This window comes from Aptenodytes forsteri, unplaced genomic scaffold, assembly GCF_000699145.1.
Source record: "Aptenodytes forsteri isolate BGI_AS27 unplaced genomic scaffold, ASM69914v1 Scaffold97, whole genome shotgun sequence".
In the NCBI taxonomy this organism is placed as follows: domain Eukaryota; kingdom Metazoa; phylum Chordata; class Aves; order Sphenisciformes; family Spheniscidae; genus Aptenodytes; species Aptenodytes forsteri.
In genome coordinates, this window is record NW_008795036.1 from 4,238,720 (window position 1) to 4,254,355 (window position 15,636).

General features: G+C 39.0%; 1 protein-coding gene across 1 annotated transcript; it reads left to right on the forward strand.

Annotated features, from left to right (window-relative positions):
* The first annotated feature begins 207 nt into the window (after window positions 1-207).
* LOC103896792 (cytochrome b5) lies at window positions 208-13,995 on the forward strand. The gene is made up of 5 exons (XM_009276696.1): window positions 208-234; window positions 7,594-7,722; window positions 9,351-9,380; window positions 11,946-11,980; window positions 12,868-13,995. The coding sequence occupies exons 1-5, from the start codon at window positions 208-210 to the stop codon at window positions 12,944-12,946; spliced, it is 300 nt and encodes a 99-aa protein (XP_009274971.1). The 3' UTR covers window positions 12,947-13,995.
* Window positions 13,996-15,636: the final 1,641 nt, after the last annotated feature.

The window sequence follows — 15,636 nt, forward strand, 5'->3', positions numbered from 1 at the left end:
CGCCCGGGGGAGGGGGGGGGCGTGCCCCGGGCGCCCCGGCGGTGCAGCGGCCGCCTCTCGGGCAGGAAAAACCCGGGTGTGCCGAGCGCGCCATCCCAGACTCGCCTGTAATCCGCTGCTAGGAACTGCTTTCTCCCTTCACCTGCCTTTAAATTTTCTGCCGTTGCTGAAGTTCCCCAAAGGCTTCGTGCTCTTGCTGCTGTCCTGATGCACGCGGCGTGGGCGTGCAACGCGGTACGGCGAAGCTGCAAAAGTTCAAACTCCGCCAGAGTGCAGCGGTCAGGTTGAATGCCTTTGGTTGTTGGTTTTCTCCCCCCCCAGTTAACGATTGATGTTTTTGATCACTTGCTGGTGATGAACCATTGATAGTCATGGTTAATAAAGAAGCATTTTAGTTATTGGACTAAAACATTTTTCTGTGGAGATGCAGAAGTGCAACTACTAAGCAATTCTTTTCAGTTTTAAATATAGCTAGGATTTCTTAGCGATATTTTGAGTTTCCTCCCTCACTCCCATTATTCCTAATCTGCAAAGATCTAGCATCCAATTAAAAAGTGTTACAATACACTTTCTTTGAGAGTACAGCTCAGATTGGTAGAGACATGACAGAATTCAAGCCTCAGTAGTTCTGTAGCCTCATCTTGACTTTTGTGGTTGTAAACACTTGAAATTCAAAGTGTAAATTGAACATTTTGCAAATAAGAGGTCGACCGGCAATTTTTCAAGGGCAGTATTGACAGAGGTAGTATTTCGTTCTTAAGCTGTGTGCCAGCACAAATTTTTTGTCTTTTCAGCAAGGCAGATTGTGAAACTGATCTACTGACTCCTTGATTATTTTTCATCTAGCTTTGTCCCTGGTCTGGTTCATCCTTTAGTTATGGAAATATTTGTTTGATTAGGCAGGCAAGGCCAATTTAATTATAGAAGCCCTGGAGGAGAATGCAGTTTTTCATGCAGCCCTGAGAAGTTGAAGTAGCTGTTCTTAGAAACTTGATCAGTTTTGGTTGATACATAATTGTATAAGCACTTCCAGACTGGGAGGGGGACCTACACCAAAAAAACCCCAAAGTCCCCCCCCAAACCCAACTCAAGAAAAAAAACACACTTGACAAAAAAATCCAGGATCTAACGAGCTTTTGGATTTTAGTTGCACGAACAAGCTGACAGCCTCTTCCTTCAGTAAATGAAATTGGTAATTAAGAGGCACTACCTTGTGCAAATTTCTTCAAGAAAGTCTTCATTTCAGTCTTCAGGACAATGTTGCTAATTCAGCAGCATATCAAAAGAATTCAGTTTGTCTGTAAGCAGTTAAATAGTTGTTTCTTGGACAATTGTGGGATGTCTGATGCACTCTGGTACACACAGGTCAAAATTGAGACTCACACTAAACCGCTTTCAATGTAATATGGCTGGTTTTGAAGCTGAAATTTCTGGCTCATGTTCTGAGATAATAAATAAATGAGATTAGATAACTATTTTCAACAAAGTATCTAAATGAAACTACACTCCTAAGGAAAGCTCTTGGATATTGTCACGTTCGTTGGGTTGGCGATTTTTGTGATGGAACCCTTGGATTAAAATATTTCATAGGACACTTTTTTACCTTTTGTTTGAATGCTTTTGATACCTGCTTAATTTATCAAGTGATGTGCTAATTCTTTTGAGACTGTGAGACACCCTGAGGCATTTACATGTGACAGATGAGGAGGAAATTGGAGCTAGCCTCTTGCTGGTGCGTTCCAGAGTACGGTAAACATTTCTCAGTGAAGTGGGGATTACATTAGCTGTTTCAATAGCGTTATTGGTCAAACTCAGTTTTACTTCTTGCGGTTCCTTGCAGGAGTAGAAAAGCTTAAAATATTTCAAGAATTAAATATAGGCTACTAAAATAAGTCCAGTAGTACTAAAGAGGATGTACTGCTAAAGTATCACCTCACTCCTGCTCTTCCCAAGTAGTAAATAAGTAAAAGTATCAGTTTACTAGGGAGTGAAGAACTGGGAACAGAAGCTGACTTCACCAGTCCCATTTCTTAATTCAACAAGCAATCTTTCCAGCCACTGCATTAACTTATGGAAATATTTTCTTATTGATTATGAAGTTGAAAACTTTACAGTGCTTCAGTGCTAAAGACACCCTGGATGCTGTCATGCCTAATAAGTGAAAACATGCTGCTGCTTTTCACTTCATTACTGTACTTAAAGGGTATATTTCCTCTGTCCAGCTGTTGTCTGTTCATAAAGCTTGTAGATGTTTAGTGAAACTTGTTTGGTTTCTGGGAACCATCAGCCTCTGTGAACACTTGATTGAAGTTAGATAATAAGTGGATTGGGGGTGGTGAGGCTGAAAAGGAGTGGAGGCATTGCGTGGTGTGACCATATTAACTTGGTTTCCCAAGGGCAAGGCTTAAAAAAGATCATTTGAAATACAGATGAAGTGCTGGAGGAGGAGAGGATTGTGCACTTTGACACCTTGTCCTAGGGGTTACTGAAGATGAAAATTCCAGCAACTGCTTTTTTTAATATATTTTTTAAATGGTAAATCTCAGGAAAACTTTATAACTTGAATATATTTCTCTGAATTTTCTTTGACTATCAAAGTATATCCTCTAGGAGAGGAAATCCAGATACTGCACTCCAAAAGCTGAGGTATCTGAAAGCTCTTGGCATGAAAGACTGTTCTTGAGACCAGAAACTTGTACATAATCTTTTTCATTCAAACACTGTTGGACCTGTATTACAGAAGATTTAGGAAACCTTTTCATAGTTCCAGGTCCTACATCATTTAAGGGAAAACAGCTACTAGAAATGCATGTGTAGTCACAGCAGGATCTGATGGCTATATCTGTATTACAGGTAATTACATACGTGAATAATATTAAATGTCAATTAATGGATTAAATATGTTGGTAATGCTTGATAGTATTTCTCCACAGTTTAATAAAGCAATCCCTCTAGTCAGGCTTTGACATCAGTCTTATGAGCTAAACGCGAGTAGCTTGGGCCTATAAAAATAAGAATGAAATGATCAGTGTCCTGATCCGCTTCCCACTGTGGTGAGAGTCCTCCCTATGGCTTTTGTGGGAACTTGGTTGGATTCCGTAAGGTAGGCAGAGAAGCTAACAAGAACAGGAACATCTCTACCTGAGAGAAATTCCTTATTCTGGAAACAAACTATGGTATTTATTTAATATTCAGCTAATATAGACTTTGTTTAGGTTACTTCAGTTGTTGTTGGTGTCGTAATTTAGCGAAAATATTAATGGCCAATGAAAATGGGTTTTTCATAAGGTGTGAACTTGTGCTTTCATAGCACTGTTTCTAAACAGAATGGACAACTCCCACAAAATGTGTTTTGTAATGCTGATCAAATGAAGTGCAGAAAAACAAATATTGTTTTACTCTGTCAGAATGAAAAATGGTCTCTCCACTATGTGGCAATAAGTTACATTCATCCAGTATGGTGATATTGTGGAGGAGTAGCATAATACCTTCCATGTTTAAGGTAATAGCTTAAAATGAAAGGTGCCAGTACTAGCACATCTTGAAGCCTGTCAGTGTACCATGTGAATTTTTATTTCGGAACCATGCAGTCTAAGGATCAAAACCAGTGTTATCACTTCCTTAAGCCCTGATGAAGCTTGCAGGAAGATTTGAAGATGCTTTGAGAAATAGCACTTCTTAGCGCTCTTGTAAGCAAGACGCTGCAAGCTGTAATTGTTTTGTAAGTGGGGAAATGGGCACCCAGCTACCTGGCATTTCTTTTGCAGTTCATCTAAAACCCTAATGATGGCTTTCAAAAATACACTCTCATAAAGAGATCTACTCTCCTAAGCTCCTGAAATTTTACATGAGTACGGAATTCCTGTCCCGTAACTTAAATAGGTGACGGAAATAATTTGGAGGACTCTTCAGACTACATGTAAGTGCCCTTAAAACAAACAGGTGTTAGTCTGTCTGTCTTGCACAATAAAGCTGAGGTTCTCTGGGTCTTCTTGGCTCTGTTGCTGCCCCTTTCTGCTTCTTGTTCCCTGTAGTGCAGAAAGCAAAACTTGAATTTATAAGACTGCCACTGGTGGAGACCTTTGCTAACCTCCCCAAAAGTTAAATTGGACCCTAGATTTGATTATCCCAGTATGGGAAGGGGGAGAAGGCAGGAACTGTGAATTAGGATAGATATACTTTAACAGAGTCTTGAACTATGATACCAAGAAGGTTGCATGACTGTAGTGAGGGGGAGAAGAGGTGATAGGCGTTCAGGATGAAGTAATCGCAGACTTCTGACCCAGATGAGAGCAGCGAGTTTAACTGCTCATTTGCTTTATCTAAAACTTTCTAATGTGCTGCTGTTAGGAATTAGTCTATGCTATGTACTAGTGCTGGCTTTGTACAGACCTCTGTTATGCATGTAACTTAGATATGTATGTTGTTATATTGGGAATGTCCTAGGAATGAGCTAGACTAACCTAACTTATCAGCAAAAGCTTTTTCAGTTCCCTTGAACCACAGTTTTACCTGCAAAAACACTGCAGTTATTTGTATTGGCAGGATTTTGGTTTAGGAGTCACTATCTGTATAGTCTTGTGGGCTTCCAGTTCCAGGGTCTATCCAGAGGCTCTTCATTAAAGTAGAAATTCTGGTAGCAAGCTTTGTTTACTGTGCAGAAGTGTGGACAAAGGCCCTGTATAAACAAACTTTGAGAAACTCATTGAACTGTGGAAAGTGCTCAGTTTTTGAGAGAAAAGTCACTTCTTGCCCTTTGTGAGACATTGCAGTTGCTCCCTTTCATTAGGGGAGGCGAGGTCTTTTCATTAATTGCTAGTATTATGTTGCAAGTTTGCATCTAAGCAGAGGTGCCATCTAAAAGAAAAGTGCTTAGCTTTGAAGTACTTTTATGTATGTGTAGTAGGTTACTAGTCACATCTGCTAGATGGCTTAAGTTAGGACCTCTGTATGTGATTCTCTCTACCTTAGTCTTGCTGATGTGAGGAAAAAAATACTACTAGTTGTCCAGCTGTGGTAGCAGAGGTCAGGGTGAGTTTGTCCCCTTCAGCTGATGTGTGATAGCCACTGAGAGGGTTGGTCACGGTCACTGATGCTAATATCATGGTTTTGTAGACAGAGGGATCAGTTACTAATTAGCCCAAAAAACTAATCCTACAGAGAAAAGCTGGAGTGCCTCAGTGAAGTTGCCCATATAGCTAAATGGTTGCTTTGTAGTGGCACAAGGGAGGGATTTGGGAACAAATTAGTATATGATCATTCTGTAGTCAGCAGCCTGTAGGTAGCTTGTTAAAGTACTCTGTGAAATAGTTTTAATGTAGATGCAGTTATACTGGTAGGTATCCACTTGTTTGGCTGGTTGGTGAATTTTTGGGGGGAACTAGTGTAAACCATGTGATCTAGACAACTTGCTGGAGTAACTAGCATTTTATCTACTTGTATGAGTAGGGCCTGGGTTCATTGCAATGCATGAGTATGAGTGTACATGCTACTCATGCTACTAGTGCTTTATGGGTAGTTTAACTTTGGTGTCTTTTGCTACTTGTTGATGTCTTGTTTGTTAAGCATGTTTTCCAAGGAGTTTTGTTGCCTCTTCTGCTGAAGGTGCTGTGTATATTTTTCTATTTTGGGGAGTGCAATTCTTTAGCATGGTATTAAAAAAAGAAGACAAACCCCCAAACCCCATGTTGTTGAAGGAATTCTTTGAAGACTTAGTTGTGGCAATATCTGGGAGAGCCTGTTAGACCCAAGTTCAGCTTCTTAAATGTACTATACATTTCAAGGCACTGAACTTAAGTGATCCCTCAACTTTTGTCCAGTCGTCTTCCTGAATACTTACCAGAATGCATTCAAGGGTAGGATTTTGGTGAGCATGCCATATTTGTATGTCTGCTTGCATAATCTTTACTCTGCATGTGCTCTTTTAACCTTTTTTGGCTCAGCTGCTGTGCCTAATCTCACTATCAATTGCTTACTCTTGCTTTTGCTTAGTCATGGTAAGGATCCCTTACCCTTCTAGCTGTGGTATCTCGGCTCTTTAAGAAGAGTGTTGGGTTGTTTTGTTTTTTCTTAAAAAAAAAAAAGCTTTCTTAATTTATTAAAATAAATGTCTGCCTTTAATGCAAAGATTCAAGCTTTGGAGTTTTGGTACTGCTGGAAACTGGTAGTAACAGTGTCTTCCTGATCCATATGAACAAGTCTTATTTTTGTTGGAAGAGAAGGTTTGATAGAGGGTTAGTACGGTGGATTTGAAGTAAAAGCTAACCTGAATTGCCTAGACTAGCAGAAATTTTATGCCATTTCTTTAATCTACTGTCTAAGCATAGCCTTCCTGTTCAGCTATATTCCAGGCAAGATGACCCTAAATAGTAGAAATTGTGTCTGTTTTCATCATTTTAGATCCTGTAGTCAGAAGCATTAAAAATGGAGTTGAGGCTCCAAAGCTTTATTTCTTCTGTCACTGGTAAAGTGTTAGAACTTATTTCATGGTTGCCTTAATCCAAGGCAGTAGTACTAAAGTGTTTTTATCTTACCTAATCATTCCCAGTGTTTACGTAGTAGTTTCCTACTTAGAAATTGAGTGGTGAATTTTTATGGCGTGTTACTTATCTGTTGTATGAATGAGTAACTTGAAGCTGAGAAAATTCACTGAACTGGGAGATGTGATGTATCTTGCAGTATGTACAGACAGTTATTTGATGGATGGAAATGTGGAACTGCATGCAGCCCCAAAAGGGTGTCCTGGGGAAGAATAAAAGTCAATGGAGAGCAGGGATTTAGGTTAAAGGAATGGTGATGAGATAGGAGAATACCTGGGAGAATGACTTCTCTACATCTCAGTGGTTTTATCAGCAATGTGGTTTTGGGATTCCATAGTCTGCTAAAACCAAATTGCTGTTCTGGTGTCTTATATGAGCTTTCAGTTGTGCTTAAGCAGTTCCAAAGTAGCTGGCTTACTACATAATCATACAATAATTTCTTTTGGAAAGGACCCTTGAAGGTTATCTGGTCCAACCCCCGGCTCAAACTAGGATTAACTTGAAGGTTGGGTTCCTTAGTGCCTTGTCTAGGCAACCTCAAAGGATGGAGATTCTGAATGCTCCCTTGCCAACTTGTTTCAGTACTTGATTGCTCTTCTCGTGAATAGCTTTTTCTGTTACATCTACCTGGAATGTTCTTGCTACAACTTAGACCTTTTGGCTTTTATCCTTTTGCTGTAAAGGATGCTTTATCCAAAGCGTTGTTTGGATAAAAATATACATTTCCTGCAGAAGTGAGAACATGGACTGTAACTTTAGATAATAGTTGGGCTGTTAAAAGACTGATTCCCATAATGTTCTAAATTCTTTAGTTGCTAGGGGTAACGCCTCTTACTGCTTCATCGCTGATGGAGTAGAAACTTGGCTTCCTTGGTTTTGGCTTCAGAGAGTACATAAAGCTCTCTAGTTATTCAGAGAGGATTATGTTTGCTCTAAGAAGTCTAGCAGCTGATTTTTGCAAGGGCTTTTTTTTTATTTTTAGAAATGTAGAATTTCCATTTTTAGAATGTGGAATGGTTTTCAGTAATAAATTCAAACTGCTTAAAAATTGCAGCACCCAGGTGGTGAAGAGGTCCTCAGGGAGCAAGCTGGAGGAGATGCTACTGAGAACTTTGAAGACGTTGGCCATTCCACAGATGCAAGGACACTGTCAGAAACCTTTATTGTTGGGGAACTTCATCCGGTGAGTATGTGAGAGTACCAGTACTTGCTGTTTACTATAGTGTTTTTGCATCTAGTTATTACTCTCGTAATTTACTTCAAAATAAAGGAGACCTGCTAGTTTGGGTGGATGCCAGCCCTGCAGCTGTTTGTGGATGGACCTGGACTGGAGATAGGTTCCCCCAATGTGAAGGGGATTTGATTAGTGTAGCATAAGGATGGACACATCTAAAAGTTTGCTGCTTTGAAATGTTTTACAGCTTAGTTCTTGAATAAACTGAATATGGAATCATGCCATTCCTGGTGTACCCTGTGAGCTTTATAATGGGGCTCTATAATGCCTGAGGTTGATATGTCAGAATGTCTAGACCTTTTCATATGCCAATATATGCAGTGATTACTAACAGCTGCTTTCATCATTGTAAATATATGTGCCAGGCTTCCATCTGGATCTAAAAGTACAATCCTGGCTCTTCATATGTATGTTTAGAAAAAGGCTACTGTAAGCATCTTACTTCTAGTTTGATGCCCTGTCTTCCCCCTCTCTGGCTCCCCCCTGTTTTGTGCTGTATCCGTGTTTCCTACTGGTAGTTGTCAGGGTTGTTTATGATCAGTTCCCACTGGATCATCTGTCACTTCCTCTTTTCTATACTGTCCTTACCACTTCCTGTACTTCTAACAAGCACCTTTCTGCTGCCTCAAGCTTTGAAGGCTTTATTTCTAGCTACAGGGCTGCTGCCTTGGCTTTCTTCAGATAAGCCTTTTTTAAGCTCTCCTGCATCTTAATAGTTGAAAACCTCTTGTTAGAGACTTAGGCTGCTAGTGTGCCCGTCTGCTCTACTCTACTGCCCATCCCAGCCTCTTCTATCTGTTTTGTTTATGTTTTGTCTTGCATTTGGGTCTTGGGTCCTCTCTTGATAAATATTAATAGTGTAGCTTCTCCTAATACGAAATAATTCAGCTCTGATGCACATTTGTAACCTTGCAGGCTTGTCATCTATTTCAGATGGCAGTTGATGCCAGCAAAGTTGTTCTTAACCTGGCTGCCAGTCCAGTTCTTCCTTATCTGACAAGTGCCAGTTTTCATTTGGCATGAAACAAACAGCTTCATAGTTTAATGTACAAACACAGCACTGTCAAGATTATATACCGTTGGGCTTTTTTTGTAATGAATGTGACTATTTCAAATAAAACTTCATGAGTTTATGAAAGATCCACAGAATTTGGGATCTTTGTACTGGATGTTGGACCAAAACTAGTTCGATGACTTTGCCTGATAATATGAGTAGACCAGGTTGAAGTAAACTAATATGATTGTAATCAGTGTACAAGCTAAGGTTATGTGTACTCTTTAGAGACAAAGAAACTGCGAAAGCATGGGCTCAAGAAATAACGAAATATGTTGGAGGCTCAGGTTTCACTTCTTTATTGTATACTGGGAAGTAGTATTTTAAGGAAGTGACCTTGTTTATGGTAGCTCAAAATCATACACTGACATCTGCTCTTTTGCAAGTCTGTTTCCTAGGTAAAAATAGGTACACATTAACAGAATAGAATTGCAAACAGAATTTAGTGATAAATGTTATTTGAACGCTTTGGGGTTTTGTCTAAATGTTTGGCTTTTCTTTTTTTCCGCTTGTTTTCTTGCAGGATGATAGAGGGAAGCTTCAGAAACCAACAGTAAGTGTGTTTCTTGAAATGCCACATTGTTTCTTTTAGGCATTAGGAACGGTGTCTCTCTGTAAATGGTATACCCCCAGAGGCAAAAATAATTCAGCTTGATTTAAGTGTAGTGTTTCAGGTCATAGATCTCTTAAACCTGTTGATCTGGCTTCAACTTATTCTTCCTGTTAGCTGTTCTTTTCTTTAATTTGCGTGGTTTCGAACCAAGAGGTTACTAAATGTGATGGCATTACACTATACCAAAAAGGTGAGTACAGAATCAGTCAATGGTTTTCTAGTATTCAGTTTAATAAAAAAATCAGTTTATAGACAGAATGAATTAAACTAACACGTGTTTGTGGGGAAAAAATGTGGTGTTTAACAATATATTGGTAACACTACTAGATCTAAAATATAGAGGCATTTGATTGCTGTATTATAGATCAGTTAATTTGCAATTGTGAACCCTTTTCAAGGTGAAAATACTGTTTGCTTCCTGACTGTTTCAGTAGATTTTGAGTGCCCTGTCAATGCAGCATTGCACCTATTTTCCAATTTTTTTTTTCTATCTTTGATAGAATAAAGTTGTGTTGGCACTTAACTATCAAACTCGTAAAATTCAGATGTCCCTTAAAGGAGCAAGTGTATCAGGGATTAATTTGTACAGTTGCTGCTGCTGTGTGTATAGAGGATGTTTGCTCAGAGCTGGCTTAACAGTACAGCAGTGCACTTAGGAAATAGCTGAAGATTATTTTTAAATGAAGTGTAGTAGGAATAGGATCTTACTCTTGCTGTTTGAGAGATTGTTTCTTAAAAGTAATCACTTTTGTAAGATCTTCCAATAATATGAATAAGTTAAAGGAAAGAAAGATAAAAAAAAGTATATATACACTGAAATGTTTGCTATAGCAATTATGCATTTTATTATTAATTAAGGACTGGAACTAGTATACTAATAAAAATAAGAAATGGAGTGGTTACTGGAATTCAGAGCTTCCTCCCACCAAGAATAACATCCGCTATTCAGATTTCTATTGAAATTCAGGGTAATTTACACTTAAGCTGTAAAAGCAGCAACCATAAATGCAGCTGAGAAACAGACTGCCCAGTGCAAGTTGTAGTAATACAATCCTTTGATTAAGCTCACAGGAACTTAAACTGTAGTACTTAGCACGCTTTGGCCAAACTGATATTCTCAGTTGGGAGTGAAGATGCATCCAAAAGACTTTCTACTGCACTCCTATTTGGCTTATTCCCTTGTTTTAGTGCTGGTCGTAGTTATCTACACTACACGTGGGTTTCTCCATCATTCCAGAAGGAAGCCGGAGCGCTTTCCTCCAGCAGGACCTGTGGGTGTAGCTGATAAGACAGTTTCACTTTGCATTGTGCTCTGGGTGTGTAACGTGACAGGTTAGGCCCTGTGTGCCCTGGCTCTCTAGGAGCCGTCAGAAGGCCTTGTGCTTTCAAATGTCCTCGTCCTTCCACTGTACTTAAAGTACCCTCAGTGTACATGTCCAGTGCCATACTGTTTAAAAACAGATTTTTGATGAGCTGGGCCACGTTGCTCTTACTGTCTTGGTGTGGGGGGAGCCATCCCCTGGCCCTGGAAGCGGCAAGTCTGTTGTAGGTGATGTTAGTCTTGATAGCGTGGGCACAAGCTGTTCCATACTGTTTGGGTTTGGGATTAGTTTTTCATGGAGGCATTCACAAAACCAATATAGATGTAATCACTGGGTCTTATTCTTTTAAACATGGTATTTGTCACGTGTAAACCTGTGATGATTTGGGTGCTTGAAAAAGTAGCCTGTTTGAATCTGTGAGAGGATGTCAGGAATCTTTTGCTCTTTAAATGAGTTGCAAATATTCTGATACTGAAGCAATTCACTTTTCAGTGATGGATCTTGTACCACTAAATTTTAAGTACAGTTTTAACGCTTGGATCTTCTAAATGCACTTAGGGCCATGTGCAATTAGTAGTATTCAAATTAATAAGTCTTCATATAAATTGTGCACATGTACCCAACTGGGATTTGATCTTGCAGTGCTGCTTTTTCTGTGGAAACTGAACAAGAAGTCCAAATCAATATCAGAAACAACTGTAATAATTTGACTGATTCTTAGACAATCTGAAACACCACACTAAAAAAATGAGTTTAATAAGCCTTGTGGATGTAAATTAGTAGCTTTCTTCATGTAGGTTCCATATAAGAAATATTTGTATTAATTCAGGGTATTTTCAATTAGATTTTAGGCAAGTAAGGGATCTTTGTCTTTTAGGTGACTAAAACTTTTCAAATGTAACCTGAGGTTGAAGTTAGCTTCATGGAAAACTTGCAGCAAAATTCCTTGTGGTGATTTTTTTTTAATAACTTTTAATGCAATGTTGACTATAGAAACTGCTGCTAGCTAGCTTCTAATACAACAGTCTGTTACAGGAATTCTGAGAAAATGCTTTCCAAATGCGATGCACTGAGTTGTTTTTAAATTAGTCCCACTTAATGAGTTTTGAGAAATTGAGGGTCAAGTTAAGATGGAGAGGGATGTCTGCCTGATGTAAATATCTCTTTATGCTTTGCTTTCCAGGAAACTCTTATTACCACCGTTCAGTCTAACTCCAGGTATGGTATGACACCTGATGTCAAACTTGAAGTTCCTCATGATTATGTTTCTGAAGCTTAGAAAGCTGAATAGCTTCTATCTGCTGGAAGCTTAGCTGTCAGAGGATGGTGCATGAAAGTTTCTGTTCTACATAAAGTCCAAGTTGGCATCCGCATACCACTTTACAAGCATGTTAGCTTACTGTCTAGATTTTTTTTTTTCTCACATAGACATGTATCAGTCTCTACCAAATGGTTTGTTGCACAAGCCTTCATTTCTGGAGGCTATCAGGTGAATAGAAGACACTGGTGCCATTGCTGACTTTTTTTTTTTTTTACTGACATAGACACTTCACTTTTAAAATTTGCTACAACTGTTGCATCTAAGGGAGATAAGAGGATCGTGTCTATAAGAAGGAAAACCTGTTGGAATTGGGGGGGGGACACACCACTTTGGAACACCACTGAATCAAACTTATAAAGTTATATCCTGCTGACAACTGCATACTGCTGAAACCTCAGAGGATTGTTCCATGTCCCTCTGAGTGGGGAGCTTGGGTGCTTGAAAGTGTCATGTGATGCTGCTACTTAAATGGCTTTTGAATAAATAATATTCTGGGTAGCACACCATGACTTTAAATATGTCTAGAGTCTTACTCTTCTCTAGTAAGCAAACTTCTTGTAAGCTCTAGTACAAAGACTTAACAGTGCAAGCTTTTTTACTTGGCTAGAGTATTACTGGCCAGCCCAGGTGTTCTGTTGCCCTAACTTTGAAGTATTTGTTGGGATGGGGAGGAAGGACTTCTTTAAGCAATGACTTTTTTCTTTTTTTTTTTTTTTTAACTTGCTGGTTTGCAGACTTGCTGGTTGTCACTTCCTAAACTGCTGTTTCAAAAACTTCTTTCTAGTTCGTGGTCCAACTGGGTGATCCCAGCAATAGTAGCAATCATCGTGGCCCTGATGTATCGTTCCTACATGTCAGAGTAAGCGCCTTACTGAGAACTAATGCAAGAGACTGATCTGGGAGAGAATATAAGCAATCCTAACTCAATATGTTTCCAGAGCCAAGCCTGATGTCTGAAGAAAAATTCAACTTTTTCAGAAAATTGAACAATTCTTTTCTGCTGTGCACTTTTCTTAATGTTGCCTTCTTACTTGCTGTTCTGAAGTGATAAAAAGGCAGCATTTCTCTTTTTATATAACAATTTTATTCTCTAATGAATTATTTGATAACTGTATTGGTTTCTGTGTTAGAATATTGTTTTGCATGTAACACTGATTCTGGTTATTTCTCTTTAATCTGTAATGGGGTCCATAGGACTCTTTCTACATATAAATTTTACAGCTTTAAATGACTACCAAAACTGTGTACATGTATTTGTCCATGTACATAACTTCACTTAACTTAAGAAATCATGTTGTCTTCTTAAATGTAGTATGTTTGAATGAAATGCTAATTAAATGTAATGGAAAAAGCCGAGTGGAGTAGTGGATATAGGTGCCTGTAAGCAGTTGGGCCCTACCAATCAGGCTGTAATGAGCTGATTTTTTTTTTTCTCCCTCTTGACATCTGCTCTTATAGTTGTAGATATTCCTACTAGCAAACTGTTCTGTTTGGCTCCCACTGAAACTCAGGCAAAATATGAAACTGTGTTTGGCCCAATTAGGTCTGTCTCAGTTTCGTGAAAAGTAGCTCTTTTTTGCAAAAAGGGCAGAAAAAATGTTATGTAAATTCCACTACAGGTAATGTAACTGCTACTAAATAATACTGTTCCTGCCAAGCACTCAGGTGACTCTAGAATTTGTTCTGGAACTTTTAGACTTTTATAAAATCTTTAACTTTGTCATGTACATTGTGAGGGGAAAAACTGATACATGGAATCTGTTTCTGACTGTTCTGTGATGTGCTCCTTGGTGCTTTACTACAAAGAGATGACTATTTTCACTGCTAAATACAAGACAACTGAAAGTTTGCGTTTTGTGGTGAACACTTTTAGTCATATGTAAATGATCATGAATAAAAGTTTAATTGCTTAGTCTTGCTGGCTCAAATACATTCATTTCAAACTTTTTTGAAGGCCTTGGAAGGGATGCTCTTGCATATTGGGACATTTCTCTGAAGCGCCTGTTTGATGGTGCATCCTGAAAGTCAAGATACTTCCCTTATGCAGGGAAGTTGCATATAAAAAGTGGGAAAAGTGTACTATGGAGCAGTTAGCATATATGAATGTTTTCATCAGCATAACCTCAACACCAACTAATGACTTAACAGTGGTTTGGCCCTGCAAGCTCTGCCTCCCTGACATACATCAGGACTTCAAACACTATTCCAAGGGCTGCCTCTTGGCAGCACCAGAGGAGATGCATGTAGTTTAGGCCCTGTGTCAAGTCAAATCAAATTGAAAGAGGGTACACTGTAAATACCAGCTTTAAAAAAAAAAAAAAGGGGGGGAGAGGGGAAGTGCTGTGACTTTAGGAGATTGTCTTGTGCATGTGTAGGAATATGTCAATACAGGAATCCTTTAAGAATTCCTTATTGTGGGATTCCTGTTGTGGGATTTCCTTTACTGTTACAGCAAACAAGGAGATCTCATACAGCTTCAATTGTGAAAGCGTTTAGGATCTCTTAGATTTGTATACATGTGTTCTGTCAGACTTAGTTTACAGATACAGACTAAATCACATCAACTTCTTTACCTTGGAAATTTTAACCTGCAGTATAAATGGCAGTGTTTGGGATTGTGTCTAGCACTAACTTACTGTGTCCTGTTCTTGCCCTAGCCTTTCCTCTGAATGTGGTGAAGCTGAGTTCAAAAATTCAGGCTCTATTGACTTTACAGATAACCTTTGAAAAAGATAAGTTAATTCTGAGTTGGTATTTAGACTCGTAAATCAAGTTTGAAGTACTGAATTTTCTGTTTGTTTTTAAAATAACATTTAAATGCACATGTCTAGGTGAGGCAAAAAAAACCCCAACACAATAACTTTAGAAAGCTTAACCTTTCATATCTCTTTTTGCGAGAATTTCAGACTGGGATAATTATGTCCACATCAGCAGACAGGGTAGTGCAATCAAAGTGGATCCATGAGGCAAAACACTTCTTGCGGAAAGCCTTTCTTCCATGCTGTGTATGTTTTGGGAGTTTTACTGTAGTATAGCTCTGTTTGGGTCCCATATACTGGATGTTTATTGGGGGCTGGGGCATGTTATGCAATCCCCTGGAGTACCTATGCAAGCTCAGTTCCGTCTAAAAGCAGTCCAGCTGGCATGCACAGGGAATTTCCACAACGTGAACCAAAAGCGCAGGCAATGCTTCAAAAACTGATGGAAGTTAAAGTGCTAATGTAGATGCACACAGCTCCTTCCCTCTAGTTGGTCTGTTCATACTACCTTCTACCAGTGCTGGTGTAAGTTTTTCCTCAGAGGTGGACATGACTCTTTCAGGTTTTTAAACGTAAACTGATAAATTTGTAAACTCAAAAAATAATCAGGCTTACAGTTTTCCTTTTTAATACCCTAAGGTTAGAGCTGCTTTCCATAGAGGTCATGCAGGAGCTTTTATGTGACTTTAGCTTTTGGTTGTGAATATGAGAAGAAGAGAAAAGGTATATCGGTGTGGTGAGGAACGAATGACTATGCTATTGAAAAACTAGTCAAATGAACTGAGGATAGTGAA

Bases quoted from the DNA above. Each gene is read 5' to 3' on its own strand.
- LOC103896792 (XM_009276696.1), top strand. From the start codon at position 208: ATGCACGCGGCGTGGGCGTGCAACGCG. The intron at 7,723-9,350 runs GTGAGTATGTGA...GTTTTCTTGCAG, and splicing joins TTGTTGGGGAACTTCATCCG to GATGATAGAGGGAAGCTTCA. The intron at 11,981-12,867 runs GTATGGTATGAC...ACTTCTTTCTAG, and splicing joins ACCGTTCAGTCTAACTCCAG to TTCGTGGTCCAACTGGGTGA.